This window comes from Chelonia mydas, chromosome 9 (genome assembly GCF_015237465.2).
Source record: "Chelonia mydas isolate rCheMyd1 chromosome 9, rCheMyd1.pri.v2, whole genome shotgun sequence".
Taxonomy (NCBI): Eukaryota; Metazoa; Chordata; order Testudines; family Cheloniidae; genus Chelonia; species Chelonia mydas.
In genome coordinates this window covers 76499570-76517370 of record NC_057855.1, presented here as the reverse complement: position 1 = coordinate 76517370, position 17801 = coordinate 76499570, and the positions used below count along the sequence as shown (strand labels likewise).

General features: G+C 49.1%; 1 protein-coding gene across 1 annotated transcript in view; it reads right to left on the bottom strand.

Moving 5' to 3' along the window:
- Nucleotides 1–971: 971 nt before the first annotated feature.
- The window catches only part of EFNB1 (ephrin B1), a 134821-nt gene continuing 117991 nt past the window's right edge, over nucleotides 972–17801 (bottom strand). The window contains exons 4-5 of the mRNA XM_037909075.2: nucleotides 12717–12845; nucleotides 972–10465 (exon numbers count right to left, since the gene is read on the bottom strand). Of these exons, the coding sequence (XP_037765003.1) occupies nucleotides 10077–10465; nucleotides 12717–12845 (518 nt within the window). The 3' untranslated portion in view covers nucleotides 972–10076. The remainder of the gene's footprint in view (nucleotides 10466–12716; nucleotides 12846–17801) is intronic.

Here is a 17801-nt window from a genome sequence, read left to right as displayed (position 1 = left end):
CTGCGACTTGGTTTAATATTTAAGGGCACTATTCAGTGCTGGTGGAAGATGCTGGGCTGACAGTCCCAGGCCTGGGCTACACTGGGGTGGGGGTTTTCGAACTAAGATATGCAACTTCCGCTATGCTATTCGCGCAGCTGAAGTCGAAGTATCTTAGTTCGAGTTACCTGGCCGTCCTCACGGCGGCGAGTCGATCGTGGCGGCTCCCCCGTCGAGTCCGCTTACTCCTCCTGCCGAGGTGGAGTACAGGCATCGATTTGGGGATATATCTAGACGAGATGTGATAAATCTATCCCCGATAGATCGATCACTACCCGCCGAGCCGGTGGGTAGTGAAGACGTACCCCCAGTAACTAAAATTCTGTGTCTCTACAGAACACGAGCTTCCCCCCTCTGGCTGCCCTCTGCCAAGGTCCTGTAGCCCTACCTCAGGGAGAGAGGAGAGTTCCGTCATGGCACATTTGCTTTTTGGCTGAGACAAAAATCCACTGAAACCATTTACACTGGCCATTTGTATGATCTGGATCCCTACCCCACTAGCACAGGACCAAAACCCCTTAACAAACCTATTTACCAGAGGGCCAATTACTGACAGGCAGATAGAAAAGCTTTGGTGGGTTCTAACTTGAGCCTGATTCAAAGCAGTGGCAGTTTCATGTTGCAGTTAAGGTTGCAATCAGGCTCAGCACTCCATTGTGCTTGGAGCTGTACAAACACAGAACATGAGATCTCTGCCCTCAGGAGCTAAGAGTCAAACAAGACAAGTGAGAGGGGGTTACAAATGTGTGACCATTTTTTTAAAAGTCAAAATAAACTCTCTCCGAATGCTTTTCAGTCTAGCACTCAGCACCTCAAGGTACTGCTTTGTAGCCCATTATCAATTCCCTGAGTTAACCTTTTCCTGGTTCTTTTAAAACAACATTATTTCCAGAAAGAGTCTGGGGCAGGAACAAAAACACACAGAAGACTGCTAGGTTTCCATAGGAAAAAAATCTTTTATTTAACAATATATCAGGTTCCATCATGGCTCCATGGAATTCAGATTCCATATTACTGATTATTGATGATATGATACTGGGTGAAAGCAGCTGTGTAAAAGGCAAAGGAATAAAAAAAAGGAACATGACAAGAACAAAAGAATACATGGTTTGGGTGAGCATGGCCAATAGGATTCCAGGACTCTGGGCTGTGGCCCAGAAGCCAAACCAAAACTTAACAAATGGATGGAACATGATTAGAAACCAAGAGACGATCAACCAGCCAGTGAGATGCTTGCCCACTGACTATCTTGCTCTAGGGCAGGGAGAAATACTCTGCACCTTACACTTCATCATGAGGGTGGGAAGGGAACAATCATTCATGAGAAGAGGCACTCTCATTTTGGAGTGTTTCTCTGACCAAGTCATGTGTTGCCTGCCAAGGAGAGGCCTGAGTGGATGGACTCTCTGTGGAGAGGCTGGAGAGAAGGTGAGTACTTTAATTCTGTTAATGAAGGCAAAATGTGTAAACACTCATTAGCCCTGTGGCTGGAAAGCATCTGTACTCTCTGCATACAGATGAGGACATCAGTTACAGCAGCAGGGCAGCACAGCACTGGCAGCCTGACCACTAATCTAGTCCCAGAACGTGTTCGTGAATCACCCTCCTTCGTCTGGTTCACTGACACTCCAGAAATGTATGAGGATGACTTGCTACCTCAGATCTTTTACAGTTGGGAGTACCCTGCTGGCAACATCAGCTGTAGGGGCAAAAAAGAGCTTGAGGTGCAGGAAGGAAAGGCGAGAGCATGATCCAGCCAGAATGCCTGTGAGACCATAACTGACTGTTACTGCTCCAGCACAGATGGGCAAGGGCGGCCGAGGCAGCAGCGCCACTGGTTGATCACATGACTTAAGGTCGTCCCCAACTTAGGAAAATGGAAGGAAGTTTAACTTGCTGCAGAATACTGGATTGTGGTATTTAATGAGATGACCCAAATGTGCACATGGCTGTGATGCATGGGCTCATCTGTCATGCCAGGGTGTATTTGCATACACACGGTATGTACACCCCCCACGAACGTGTACCTGTTTACATCTCTGAAATGTGGGTGCACGCCTCGTTACGGGGTGTGTTTGCGCGTGCACTGCCATGGAGACAATGGGTTCTCTTGACCCTTTTCACCTCATCAACTTATCTTAACATTCCAGAGAACCTGGGACTGCAGTAATCACCTCACATGAACTCACTGTGTTGCTATAATGCAGAAGGTTTTTGGCATAACTAACTGACCAGCAGCTGTAATACACTGGGCAATCACCACAGACTCAGACCTCGGAGACAGACCTACTAGGCCTCTTCCATCTCTGAACCACCTCCCCTTCGTGATGTGACAGCAGAGCTGGAAATGGTTTCCATGAGGCACGTGCACACCTCCCCCCATGGGACTAACCTCTGGTGCTTCCCCACTCATTCACTTTAGTTAGGCAAAGTGCACTTCTCTAACATGAAGGCATCAGGCACAGTAAGGAGGGGTGGGGAGAGTTTAGCTTTCTCTTATCAATTAGAAAGAAGAGGGGGTGGGTTAACATCCCACCCCAGCGCTGACAACTCACACATCACGAGGTAGGCCCCCCAAATTCATGAGTTTGGCTTAAAAACTTTTTTTTAAAATGTGTGTGTGGGGGGGAGAGGGGGATTTACCAACTGCTTTTAGAGCTCATTTTAATGGGGTCACCAGCACTGGCTTAGACTTTCTGGGGCCTGGGGTTGAAGCTGAAGCCTGAGCCCCACTGTCCGGGGCTGAAGCCAAAGCCCGAGGATTTCAGCCCTTGGCGGTGGGGCTCAGGTTACAGGCCCCCTGCCTGGGACTGAAGCCTTTGGCCCCTCACGTGGGGTGCTGGGGCTTGGGTGGGCTCAAGCTTCAGTCCCTCCTCCTGGGACCTGTAGTAATTTTTGTTGTCAGAAGGGCGTCGCGGTGCAATAAAGACCCCATTCCCTGATTCTCCATAGCTCCACCAAAGTGCCCGCGCACACACACCCTTTCGCCGATGAGCCTCCTGAATTTGATTGCGGTATGACAATGTTTTACACCCGTTCTTGCAGTTATTTTTTTTTTTTAGTTCTCATTTGTTTTTCTAAGAAAAAGCAACCAGAAAATAATTCAGAGTTTATACAAAACATCTTTACATTATTTCTTCCAAAAAAGACTAGTATTTACACACAAAAACAAAACAAAAACAAAAACCACCTTCAATTCTTTCAGTGAAAAGAACAAAAGGGACACTCAGTTATAGGACCCAGCAGACTGAGGTGCGCAGCAAGATTACAGTTCAAATTTCACCCCTTGACATGGTTACAAGTTTTTTCAGCTGCCCACAGCTAGAGGAGTTAGTTACTTTTATGGGGGTTACTACCAAGCAACCCACATTCTGTTGATGATGGGTGGTTTTGCCCTTTCATTAGCAGTATACTACTAAGATTTAAAAATCCCAGAAAAGCAGGGGAGGGGCGAGCAGACAGTCACTGCATTCAGGGGGCAGTAATCACATTGGAGAGCTAACAATAAAAGTTGAAACAATTGTATTTATCTACTTTTGGTTTAAACATCTGGCCAGCCCAAGCCCCTTGCGTCTCCTAGCCCTTCCCATCAAGCATGCCTCCAGCTTGACCATCGAAGTCTCAAACCACTGCCAATCACTCCTTTCCAGGCTGGGAGGTGAAACTCCTTGTAAACAAACGGTTCTTTAACAATGCACACAGGCTGGGCTGCTTCTCCAGTTTTAGCAATCTCGATTGTTTTAGTTGCACTTGGAAACAGGATGCTGATTTTTTGGGGAGGGGGGATATTTCTAAGATTAGAATCTTTTCGCAGTTTTGCACAACAGACTCAGTCAATCCTCTGTGGGGTCCTGAAAAACCTGGACCCTGGCCAATGACCTCAGCCGAGCAAGCCTCAAAGTGCACTTTTGTCTAAGCGCTTTAGAAACACCTTGGCAAAACACTGCCCAGCCTGGCTGCTATGCGGCACAGCACGGCATCCTGCACAGACCCCCGCAGCGGGGAAGTAAAGGTGCATTTGGGGAGGGAGCAAAACTGAAAGGTGTAAAATGAAACCTCTTGTAATCCTGCCATCTCTCAGGGGCTGGCAGCTGAACAGTGTCCCTTCCGCTGTGCCTCAGCCCAGAGCCCACAAGGAGGGACAATGGGATCAGCTTAAGTTCCCTGTGATTCTAAGGCTCTTCTCCTCCCACCGTAAAGGCAGCCATGACTCTAGCCGGTTTATTGCCCTGCACGGTGCTGAGAAGTGGAGGGTGGGGGGCATCCTGCTTCTTGCCCTGTCTGGGATTGGAGGGAGAGGGAGAGGAGAATGGTGCTCTGCTCAACCCTGAGCTCTCATTTTTTCATTTCTAAAAAACTGAACAATTGCTCTTTGATGCAGCCCCCAGGAGGCCATTTCCACAGAGCACAGTGCCCGCTTTCCCCTCTAGATCTCAGTGGGCCCCATATCCCTCCTGGTTTTCAGACGCCTTATGGAAATAAGTGCCCTGGGTTAGAGGGAGAAGGCACAAGGGCAGGATTCAGGAGAGACTCCCTGTAATGAGATCAGGACAGTGGAGCCCCCCACTGTATGCTGTGCTTTGTGTTCCTTCTCCCTACTTATTGGGCTGTACCTGGAGTTGGGCCACATCTCCCCTTGCAGCCTGCAGGCACGTGCTCATTGCACCCAGCTGCATTGCATGGTGGTGCTCTCCGGCTGTGCACTTCCAAACAGCCAATTCTGGGGCCACCAATAAATGTGAACAATTGAATTCACACCAAAGAAACATGCAGGGAAAACAGAGGGAGGGTTAGGGCACTAGCCCAGCTCCTTAAGCAGAACCCAGCTTGGAGGTTGATTTGGGTGCTGTGGGCCCCTGTCATGTCCTGACGGCCTCTGATTCCCAAGATAGTTTAAGACACTGTGCTGTAGCCAATTCCTTTCATGGATTTACAAATGGGATCCAGTAAACTAAAGAGACGACTAATCCCCGCCCAGAAATAGGGCTGGCAAAGGCAGATGGCAGCCTCAGAGTGAGTCCAGTGGACTGAATGACTCCTAAGTACCGTGCCCAGCAAAGCAGGACCTGCATGGGAGAAGTGATGACTCTTCCCCTGCTCCATACCTGAATCTTACAGAAAGGACAGGGAGGGAGAAGGGACTTTCTGTCTCTTGGAAATACCTTCACTATTTGGTTCAAGGATGAGTTCAGGAAATGTCTATCCCACAAATTCTATCCCTCACACTGCACTTCCTCCAAAGCAGCCACTTCCCAAAGGAAAAGGCAAGGAACAAACAAGTAACTCTCTCACTCCCCACCCATTCTCACGCCTGAGGTGGAGGCTGCATCAGAAGGGTCAGAAAACCCCCCTCCCCGGGACAGCCGTGAAGGCAGCCACACAAGGTCACAGAAACACTGGCTCTCACCTTGTTATCACATCACACTCACTTAAGACAATGCTTCTTTTAGACCTCAGCTGGAGAACTGTGTCCAGTTCTGGGCACCACACTTTAAGAAAGATGTGAGAGTCCAAAGCACAGCAACAAAAAGGATAAAAGTTGTTAGGGAACCTGACCTATTAGGAAAGGTGAAAAAAACTGGGTATGTTTAGTCTTGAGAAAAGACGGCTGGGATGAGGGGGACCTGACAACAGTCTTCAAATATGTGAAAGGCTGTGATAAATGGGACAGGGAACAATTGTTCTCCATGTCCACTGAAGTAGGACAAGCAGTAATGGGCTTAAACTGCATCTAGGGAGATTCAGGTTAAATATTAGGAAAAGCTTTCTAACATCAGGGTAATTAAACTCTGGAATAGGCTCCCACGGGTGGTTGTGGAATTGCCATCATTGTCTAATGCAGGGGTGGCCAACCTGTGGCTCCAGAGCCGCATGTGGCTCTTCAGAGGTTAATACGCGGCTCCTTGCATAGACGCTGACTCCGGGGCTGGAGCTACAGGCGCCAACTTTCCAATGGGCTGGGGGGGTGCTCACTGTTCAACCCCCTGCTCTGCCCCAAGCCCTGCCCCCACACCACCCCTTCCCCCAAGGCTGCCATGCCCTCGTTCCTCCCCCATCTCCTCCAGAGCCTCCTGTGCACCACGAAACAGCTGATCATGGCCAGCGGGAGGCGCGGGAAGGGAAGGGGAGGTGTTGATCGACAGGACTGCCGGCGGGTAGGAGGGGCTAGGTGCGGGGAGCTGATGTGGGGCTGCTGACGTATTACAGTGGCTCTTTGGCAATGTACATTGGTAAATTCTGGCTCCTTCTCAGGCTCAGGTTGGCCTCCCCTGGTCTAATGTGTTCCTAATAGCCTCTGAACACCTGTGAGGGATGGTCTAGGTTTACTTGGTCCTGCTTCAGCACTGGGCAGCACAGCATGGGGAGGAGGTGACCAGCCCTCTGTGGAGAAAGAAGTGGTTCGGGACTATTTAGAAAAGCTGGACGAGCACAAGTCCATGGGGCTGGATGCGCTGCATCCGAGAGTGCTAAAGGAGTTGGCGGATGTGATTGCAGAGCCATTGGCCATTATCTTTGAAAACTCATGGCGATCGGGGGAAGTCCTGGACGACTGGAAAAAGGCTAATGTAGTGCCCATCTTTAAAAAAGGGAAGGAGGAGGATCCTGGGAACTACAAGCCAGTCAGCTTCACCTCAGTCCCTGGAAAAATCATGGAGCAGGTCCTCAAGGAATCAATTCTGAAGCACTTAGAGGAGAGGAAAGTGATCAGGAACAGTCACATGGATTCACCAAGGGCAAGTCATGCCTGACTAATCTAATTGCCTTCTATGACGAGATAACTGGCTCTGTGGATGAGGGGAAAGCAGTGGACGTGTTGTTCCTTGACTTTAGCAAAGCGTTTGACGCTGTCTCCCACAGTATTCTTGCCAGCAAGTTAAAGAAGTATGGGCTGGATGAATGGACTATAAGGTGGATAGAAAGTTGGCTAGATTGTTGGGCTCAACGGGTAGTGATCAATGGCTCCATGTCTAGTTGGCAGCTGGTATCAAGGGAAGCGCCCCAAGGGTCGGTCCTCGGGCCAGTTTTGTTCAATATCTTCATAAATGATCTGGAGGATGGTGTGGATTGCACCCTCAGCAAGTTTGCAGATGACACTAAACTAGGAGGAGAGGTAGATACGCTGGAGGGTAGGGATAGGATACAGAGGGACCTAGACAAATTAGAGGATTGGGCCAAAAGAAATCTGATGAGGTTCAACAAGGACAAGTGCAGAGTCCTGCACTTAGGACGAAAGAATCCCATGTACCGCTACAGACTAGGGACCGAATGGCTAGGCAGCAGTTCTGCAGAAAAGGACCTAGGGGTTACAGTGGACGAGAAGCTGGATATGAGTCAACAGTGTGCCCTTGTAGCCAAAAAGGCCAATGGCATTTTGGGATGTATAATTAGGGGCATTGCCAGCAGATCGAGGGTCCTGATCATTCCCCTCTATTCGACATTGGTGAGGCCTCATCTGGAGTACTGTGTCCAGTTTTGGGCCCCACACTACAAGAAGGATGTGAAAAAATTGGAAAGAATCCAGCGGAGGGCAACAAAAATGATTAGGGGACTGGAACACATGACTTCTGAGGAGAGGCTGAGGGAACTGGGATTGTTTAGTCTGTGGAAGAGAAGAATGAGGGGGGATTTGATAGCTGCTTTCAACTACCTGAAAGGGGGTTCCAAAGAGGATGGATCTAGACTGTTCTCAGTGGTAGCAGATGACAGAACAAGGAGTAATGGTCTCAAGTTGCAGTGGAGGAGGTTTAGGTTGGATATTAGGAAAAACTTTTTCACTAGGAGGGTGGTGAAACACTGGAATGCGTTACCTAGGGGGGTGGTGGAATCTACTTCCTTAGAAGTTTTTAAGGTCAGGCTTGACAAAGCCCTGGCTGGGATGGTTTAGTTGGGGATTGGTCCTGCTTTGAGCAGGGGTTGGACTAGATGACCTCCTGAGGTCCCTTCCAACCATGTTATTCTATGATTCTATGAAAGGGGGCTACATTTGCCCTCTCGAGGTCCCTTTCAGCCCTACATTTTTATGAGATGTTGGGAAATCCCACCCCAAGGACAGACTGGGAATGTAGCCACCGACCCCTTGGACACAACAAGGTCAGCATGGCAGGACCTTCTCAAAGACGCGCCAAGATCCCTCAAACACTGCCACTCAATCATGTTACTACTAGATCTGGAGCCATAACTGCAAGGAACTGCAGTATTCCTGTGATGGGTTCCTCTGTACTGCAGGACACAGCCATTCCTGCCCTGTGAGGTGGGACGCATGCATTCACGGAATGGAGCCAGATAGGGTGATCTGTTACCTAGTAAATCAGGAGGATGGAGCAGGGTCTTTGACTGGTGTTCATGCCATGACAACAGCAATCAATAGGGTTTGCTGAAGCCATCAGGGAGCTAAGCCTCGCTTCTAGTGCTGAATGACTGGCTCGTGCCTGGCAGTCACTAGGGAAAACAGATCAAACATACATAAGAGTTCTAGAAACGAAAGGGTCAGTGGGAGAAGAGGCCCAGCTGCTCTTTGTGGAAGGGGTGAGGATGCTGGGGTACATGGGGGCCTAGATGGCCTTTGAGTTTACTCAGAATTCCAACCTCCCCAGGTCAGCCAGGGTCAGAACAGCCTAACTGCTGTGGCCACTGAATATCTGCCCCACCCCCAACATCAATGCAGTTTGCTTTCTCCTGCTCTCTTAACATTTGCTCTAGCCTCCTGAGAACATGTCAAATACGGGCTTCAGAGCAGGCATGATTCATTTCGTTTCCTGTCCAAATGGAAACCCTGTGACCTGAACCCAAAGAGCAAACCAACTTCAGGATCTGTGGAAACGACAGAGCCAAGAACGAACCCTGTGACTAAGTTACTGAATGCTCCCACCCTTTCTCTCAGCCCAGTCCCAGATCCAGCCTGACTGAGACCATCAGTGAATGCTGTCCTCCTGCCCTCTCCCTGATGTTGGAGAAAGTAGCTCAGCCTCTGTCCTAGGAAAAGAGATCAGGCAAGGGGCATGCCATGAAGAAGACATGCCTTTCTGAGGAGTTCCCACAAAGGCTACTGTCTTGTTGAAAGGGAGGAGGCTCCTGGCTCTGGTGGCATGGGGTAGAACCCTGGATTTTCTCATGCACTGACCATTTCAGTTATATTTTTCCTCTCCCCCCTCGTTTAAGCAGGTAAAAAAGAGTTGACTGCTACAAACTTAACACAAAAGTTTAAAATGGCAAGGACAGCAGAAGGTGAGAGTGTGTGTCCTGGCAGAGCATGGCCAGGGGATTGGCATGGCAGAGAGAGAAGAGCATGCCAGAAGGCTGCAGGTGGTGGCTCACAGTCCCACCAATATTTCACAAAAATAAAAATGTTACAAAAGTTAAAAAATAATTATAATAATAATAATAGTATGTTGGGTTTGTCAGCCTCCTCCCTGCACAGGGTCTACGTCCTTGGCATGCCTACGCAAAGTGCTGCCGCAAGCTGCTCATTCCTCAGGTGAGTGGAGGTTCTTCTTGGGGCCCACAAGTTAATCCGACTCCTAGGACAATCCTGGACCAAAGCAACAACCAGCACAGCCCCAAGCACAAGAATACTTAACATAATATAGATGGAAAAGCTGAAAGGGACATCCCCAAAACAAGAGAGGCCAGAGTTTTCTGTTATCGCCAGGGGCATCAGAGTGAGGAAAGGCACAGCGCCCACGCACAATGGCTGCTGTGCGCAGCTAGGGCCACATCTCGGTTAGATGTGTCTAGAGCCAGGATGCAGTCTGAAGCAGGAGGAGGATGCTGAAGGCCCACCCTCGAGTTTTGGGATTACAAAAGCTGAGAACTACAAAACTAAATACAAAGGGAAAAACAGAGCGAGAGCGTGCGAGTGATCCACTATCAGGTGCGAGACCCTTGCGCTCCCCTGGTCTTGCCATGTGGTTCTTTTCACTTCCTCCCTCACAGAGCGAGCACACTAGTGGGGAGAGCCAGCGGCTGCCCCCAGGGCCCTCAGCTCTCTAGTGCTCTTGCATTGGTAGGATGCCGAGGCTCAGATCTTGTAGTAAGCCTCAGACCTTGTAGTAGATGTTGGCTGGGCTCTGAGGGGGCATCTCCTGGACAATGTAGACGGGGTGCCCATAGTCCCCGCTCACCTTTTCATAGTGAGGGCAGTAATTATTTTCTGTAGTCCGTAAGGGGATGATGATATCGCTGGGTTCTGAACCTGCATTACCACTGCACTTGGGACTGGCCAAGGTGCTAAGTGACAAGGCTGCTGCCCGCTGCTGGGTGTGCTTCCGGTGCCGCTTGCGGATCTTGATCAGGAGGACAACAAGGAAGATGATGATAAGGATGAAGATGACACAGCCTGCACCGATTGCAGCAAATACTGCCACCTTAGAGCTGAAGAATCCATCACTGCTACCTTGGGTGTTCTGCCCATCTTGGTTAACGGAGCCTGGGGCATAGGGGAGAAAACAAGATGGATTAAAGTGAGGAAATGACCTTCCTGCCCAAACATTTAGTCATTCTCCCTTCCCCTTCGGGGAACCTGGGCTCTTCTCTTGCTTAAGTCACAAAAAGAATTTACATCGTCTCAGCCTAATCCTCTTGCTCCACTGCAAAGCCACCACACCCAATTTAGCAAGAGTGGTGGACGGGAATAGCAGGGGGAACTGCAAGTCAGGGATGAGGTACACTGGTAGAGCTCTCGGGAAGAAGATTGTACGCCTACCAGCACTTGGCCCAGCTCCAAATTCACCCATCTGCATAAGGAAAAGGAAACTCAGTTCACTAATGTACTCCAATGGCAACTGAAAAGTAGCTATTATAGGATGGGACAGAAGAAAAGGTTAAGATACAAGACTGGGCATAACCCAAAGAGGCAGAGGAAGAGAGTTTACCGGGTGATTTCAGGGGTAGGGGTTGAAGTTCAGTCTAAGGCTTGGTCTATACTTAAAAGTTATGTCAACGTAGCTACAATGGTCTAGGGTGTGAAAAAAATCCCTAACCAACATAATTATGCTGACATAGCCCCCAGTGTAGACGCAGCTATGTTGACAGCAGAGTACTTCTGTCAATATAGCTAATATCGTTCTGAGAGGTAGTTTTCCTACAACAGAAAACCCATCTGCCGGTGTAGGTTATGTCTAGCCTGGTATAGTCCCCATGGTGGAGACATACCCTATGCTGACACAGGCTACGTCTAAACTATGGAGCCTAAGTACCTGGTTCCAGTACCACACCCAGATCTGAGGACACACCAAGGGGCTGGCAATACCCCAAGGGCTCCCACTCTGCTGTATTTGCATCTCCAACCCTTACAGATGGTAGTCAGCAGCACAGCCCTTCCTCCGAGTGAACTGAGATAGCAGAGGCAACAGTCCAGTTAGTGGGAACATGAGACCCATTGATTCCAGGAGGAGGAATGGGTATATTCTGGAGAAACCCCAGCACAGCAGTGTCCACAGCGTATCTTCTTTCACTTTGCATGTACTGGGTTCCCCATGTACGTAACCCCACTTACTCAGTCTCAAGAAGCAATGCAATCTCAGGATATGTTTACACTGCAAGTGACGATGTGTTTGTAGCATGGGTAAGAATACTTGTGTGTTACCCAAACTAGCTAGATTAAAGCTAACAATAGCAGTGTAGACATAGTGGCACAGGCTAGCAACTAGAGTAGAATATTTACCCAGGCTTCCTAGAGGGCCTGTACTCTGGTTGCTAGTTTGTGTTGAAGCCCATGCCACCATGTCTACACAACTATTGTTAGCTTTAATCTAGCTAGCACAGGTAACGCAGGTATGCCTGCCCATGCTATAATCACACCTTCACTGGCAGTGTAGACATACCGTAAGAGAGAAACCTTGGCCACTCACAGACACTGTCGTCCCATTGTTGCCCCCTTTCCTCACCCTAATCTGACATCCTCTCTTCACATTCACCTGACTGGACTGGAGACAGATGGCTGTTCACATCCAGTCTGTAATCAGATGAACCCCAGGAGTCCCTGCTCCCCCCAGAAGACTAGAAAGCTCTACTGAAAGTGGGTTCTGATGCCTGTAGACCTGCCATATCCTGTTACTGCCCCCACCTCCCTCTAACCCCCAAGTCCAAGGCAGGTCTAAGACCCCTGAGGGGAGCAATTTGGCTTCCTGTCTGTATCACAGATGGAGAAATGAGCAACTTTCCCCCACTTCATCGGATTCCACTTTTCCTGACAGGAACTCAGGAAACCACCTTCAAAGGCCTTTCACCCAGGCTTGGCTCAAAAATCCAGGCAACCTCTATTTTTCCAACCCCCCCAACTCTGCCTCAGTAAACTGACAGATAACAAGCAATACAGAGGACAGGAGCAAGAGAGTGCTAAAGGAAAACTCCCCCTGCTTAAGTCACCGGGGAGCTCCAGGAACTATCCTTCAGAGTCCAAGTCCATTCTGCTACTGCTCTGGACTCTGGCAGCATCTCACTGTCTATGAGCAGCGACATCAGGAGATGCATGGTGAGGGAACCCCAGATGATGAGTTTGCAGGAACCTGTGCAGAGAGCTTGCAGATGTCTAACTCCCTGCTCTAAGGTATCTCGATTTTCCTGGACTCTTAGAACTGAACTGGGCCTGGCTCCTCTGGCAATCAATAGCTGGTTCGGGACCCACTAAAAGCACTACTGGTTTTCCTCTCTTTCTTAAAATGCACAGGCAAACCTACCTGGCTTCCCAGGATCCTCCACCACAGGGACCTTGTGGCGTGGACTGTGTGTGGCGATTTTCACTGTATTGTCAGATTCCTTGCTGGGCCGACTGGTTGTCAGCTGCTCTGGGATCACAGCATTTGGATCTGAGAAAAAGAAAGACGGGATGAGAAATCTGCTTCCAGGTGCTAGATTACAAGATCAAGAGCTGTAGCTCTTCCTCCATCGTCAATTGCTTAAACCTCACTCCTTACCCTGGTATCTGAGTGCCCATGTCAAACGTTGTTCATAAAGGTGGTGCAGCACAACATGCTGCGTGTGCACAAGTGCAGTCTGGCCCTGTGCAAGGGCTACATGCTTGTATGGGCAGGAGGAAGGAATCAGAGGCATGGGGCAAGGGATTGATGGGTAAGAGTGGGAGGCTTGGTAAAGAGGCTTAGGAACACTGGGTACATTTCCCTACTATGTATGGAGGAGCAAGCATTCCCCTTGGTTTTAAACGTGCACTCTGATTCTCATGTCCCCCAGCTCCAACGGTGAGTGCTAGGCTAACCACATAGAGAAAGGGTCGGGGTGAACCAGAGTGATACAAGGCTTCTCTCCCTCGTTCAAATAACCAGTGTTCAGGACTCTGGGCCAAAACAGCCCCTGGTGTTCTATCGCACCAGCAAGCATGATTCCTGGAGGCAGGCACAGGTCCTGCCTTGGTTTTGCATTTGAGGCATTTCCTTTTAACTAGAGGATGTGTGATGGTTAGAGGTTAAGTCCCACATTTGAAAGTCATTCTCTAATCAGTCTCCGTGGTTTCCTCCACACTACCCCTTTATGCAGGGAATGCCCTCCCTGAATTAATCTGTAAGGCTACTACTGTTTCCTCTTTCTAATCCCTCCAGTAGACTCACCTCTGCTGTGACACCCACAAGAAACTAACCAGCCAACAATGATTTAGTTGTAAGTCAAGGAGAGTGATTTGATTGAAATTTAAGACAATTGAGAACCATCAGGACCACCAAGTTGCGCAAGTCACTAACCTAATGTGAGGCATGATCTTATCTTCGTTATGCTCCTCCCTCACCTCATCTTATCCTCCCTTACATTCAGTAATTGTTTACAGGGAGGGCTCTTTAAGGCAACACTATCTTCCAGTGTGCACAAGGCACCCAGCACAATGGGGCCCCAATCCCTATTGGGGATTCTCAGTGTGACCACAATACAACATAGTATCAGCTGCCTCAGGAATAGACAGAGGGTGGTGGAAGGTGGTTTCATACAGGCACCCCTTCTCAAGAGCAGTACACATTAAAAGGCAGGACTGTGAGCGAGGTTGCGTTTCCTGAGAACACTCAAAAACAAACACTTCTCCTGAACTCCGTCTGGAACCCAGCTCCGCCTGGAGGGTTCTGCACCTCACAGGGCTGGCCCAGGAAATCAAGGGGTTACATGCTGCAGAAGCAAGACTGGATTGGGCCATATCTACCCCTGGGGTAACATCACTGACTTCAGAGGGCTACACCAGACATGAAACTGGCCACCAAATGGAGATGAAGAGAGGAGCAGCTCAGAGTTTTGTGGGGAGCGTGTGTGCCTGGGAGGGTGCGCGCATGGGAGGGCGCGGGGAATTAAGGAGTAAGATCCTTATCTGTTGCCAGAATGCAGGCGTTTCCATTAGATTTAAGTGCAGCTCATGGACAGCTTCATTTCACAAGTAATACAATTGTTCAGTTTGGCCCCAGACATGTACAGTGTGCTGCAGAACACTGCAGTACTGGCAGCACAGGCCCTGCCCTGAGACACTTACAATCTAACTGGAGAATGGCAGACACAATGCTCGGAAAACAACAGCAAGCAAAGAAGGAAGGCGCACAAAGCTGAAATGTGGTCATGGCTGCTGAAGTGACACAGGGAGCATCGCATCAGCTGCCATATTTAAAGTAATTTTGTTGGCTTGAGTAGTATCTGTTATATGGGTCACTGTCTGAGGCCCTGTGAGCAAAGATGGGTTTGAAGGAGGGATCTGCAGGAGGGGAATGAGGCTGTGTATTGTAAGGCTCAGAGAAAACATTCCCTGGACAGCCTTGGAAACGGCACAAAGGAATTTTTACACCGAAACAGAATTAGCAGAGGGTCCAAATAGGAGGGCAAGCCAGTGACCAGTGACAAGACATAGGTGGGGCTAGGACCTCAAGTATAAGAGTGAGACTTTGAATCTGATATGGAGCCTAGAGAGAGAGAAAGACAGAGAGAGAGTATGGACACTGTAGATCATAGCTGGTAACGCTCCATCTTGAGCCAAAGGTCTGTGCTGCTTTTGCATGATACCCTCAGACCTCTAATCTCGGTGGTATGCAAGAGAGACAAGCTGAAGACAAGCGCCAGCAATCTGTTTCTTTTTAAGACCATTAGGATTGACATTGCCTGAATTGCTTTCAGTTTGGGGGAGTTTAGGCAATACCCTTGGCTTGGTGGGTGGGAAGTCCTGCCATCCCCTTCAAGGCTAGAAGTACTAGAGCAGAAACAGCAGTGAGAGTCAGATAAACATGAAGCAGAGGTAGATTCCTGGCTGAATCCTATACGCACCAGGATCTCCCCTTTGGACAACATTACAAACTGCATTTTACTGTAACCAGTTGGGTGAAGCTTGTGTGGGCTCGTTGCCTGTGGGCCTTTTGGACCACAGTAAGGCCTTAAACTTAAACACTAACAATATGTGACAAGCCCCATTAGATATTTTGTTCCCCCAAAATGTTTCCACCTAGGGTTTAGGAACAACCACCTGAAGCTGCGGTATTTTGGCTGCCCTCTTGCCTGCCCCAGAAAGGGAGCTAATAAATGTGTCCCTCCACTCCCAGTTTAACATAGTCATGGAGTTTTAAACCCTTGTGAGTATCACACAGAAATGAGCCTGTCATGGGTGTTGCTGGGAGAACCCAGAGCTCCAGACCCACCTCCTGCCACCTCCAAGGCATTTGTTGCTCATTGATGAATAATGCAAGTAGCTCCCTTGGTGGTAGCAAAATGTCAAAGAGCAGGGGGGGCATTTGACAGAGCAGAACAAGATGGCTTCCTTGGTGCCTCCTTGGCAAGACCATGGTCTGTTCAGCATCACTGGAGGACGGGCAATGCAGACAAGCCAGCTTCACCCTAGCTGCAGCCATATCCCCCATCCTTCCCTTTCATGTCCATCTGATTATGTGCCCAATTTTGCATTCTAAAGTGACCACATCAAACACAACACGGGGAGCAAAGATGCTTCACCTACTCTGGCTGGAACTCTGCTTACAAGCAGACCAAAGGGATGCATAAGACTTGACTGAGTGTGGGAAACCAGCAACAGTCTGAGAGCCAAGCAATTCCTATTACTGCTCCCCTGGTCTGGGAAGTGTGACATGATGCAGAAAGGAAAGAGGCCAACCCACAGGAGTTACTGAAATAGCAACATCAAAGCTAGTCCTCTCCTCAAAGGAGCATTAACAAAACAGGCAACAGAACCAGACTAACTGACAAATGAAAACCACGGAACTAACAAGCCATATGCTAACTTCAGCTTCAGTCAGTGGCCTGCTGCTGCCTCCCATCCCCTAGTTTGCTGTCTTCTATTTAGAGTGTAAGCTCTTCAGGACAGGGACCTTGTCTGCCTCTTTGCCTGAAAGGCATCACTCTAGAAAGCACACATGAAAGGGCAGTGATGAGGTAGCACTGTCTTTAAGGGAGGGCAGAGGCATCGGGAGGCTGAGAGAGAGGAGTTCGGGGACATCACAGGCTTGGAACATTTCAGAACTTTGGGGGAAACAGTTTTTTGATGGTGGTTTTTTAAGATTCCTTCTGAGCTCCAGTGCATGGGTCTGCGCATATTTCCAACAAAGGCAGCTGAGAGAACACAAAGGAATCTAACTTTCCAGGGCAGCAGCACTATTCCTTTTGTTTTGTTATAAATACTGGCACCAACAACATCAGACAAAATAACGAAAAGCAGCCACTCTGAGCTCTGCATCCAGGGAGTGAGCTGGAGTCAGGCCTGTGGCATCACTGGGACCCAGAAGAACTCCACAGATTGGGAAGAGGATGTTTTCAGAGAGCTTCGGCCGTCAGAAAAAATTACACAGCAGAGCACGTTTAAAGGACTCAGATAGGTCATGGCTGCACTACAATCCCTTATTCTGGGGGCATTTCCCAAGGAAGCATCAGATGTCAGAAAGAATTCGGTGCCTCAGCCCTGTTCCCACAGCTGCCCCTTCTCCATGCCAGGAGCCATGACCTCCTTGTAGAATCCCAGCATGCATTGGGAAAGCTCATGGAAGGCCAAAGAGACTGGGCCATGTGGTACCTCTTGGAATTAAATTGCAGCTCCAGAAACGCCATTTGGATGAAGCTGTGATATCACTCCCAGAATATCTCAAAGCACAGAAGGTGAAATTCATTAGTATTAGGGGCAAAATCACTCTCCCCTGCACACACTGAAAGGTCCAGGGCCACAAAACGACAGACTGATATTGCCTACAAATATGCAGGGGGCTGCTCAAAGGAGAGTCAATGGAGGAACAGCCATCTATGCCTTGGGTGCCCAGGGCCCTATGCAATGCAGTGGGTTTTGCAACAAGACCCACAGCCACCTTCATTGTTAATATTGATGAGCATCTAGTGCATTGTGTTGGTAGATGCATTATCCCCTTTAGGATCTATCCCACAGAGAAGATAAGGCTTCTACCAGATCTCTGTTAGCTCAAGCGGTAGTGACCTGAACTGCTGACGCTGAATGCCCAAGGTTTAGTTGTAGCTCCCTGGGTCGGCTATCTGCAGAACATGGATTCCTTGAGGATGGCCTGCAGAAACTGCAACTGCTAGAATGCAATTCTTAGTCTGGGCAACGTGGCTTCTAGGACCTCTATTCCTGACTGGCTGCAATAAATTCCATTTTATGCAAACTAGGAGTAACTATTGGGCTTCTTGCAATTTGCCAATGTGCCTTTTGACTGCTATGGTTTGAGGAACCCCTGGCTTGGAGCTATTTCAAAGGGGAAGCCCCTAATTTCTAGCTCTCCCTTCTGATGGCCATCTCTCGCTCACTTCAATAATGGGACAGGTGGGGAGAGACAGGAAGCCCC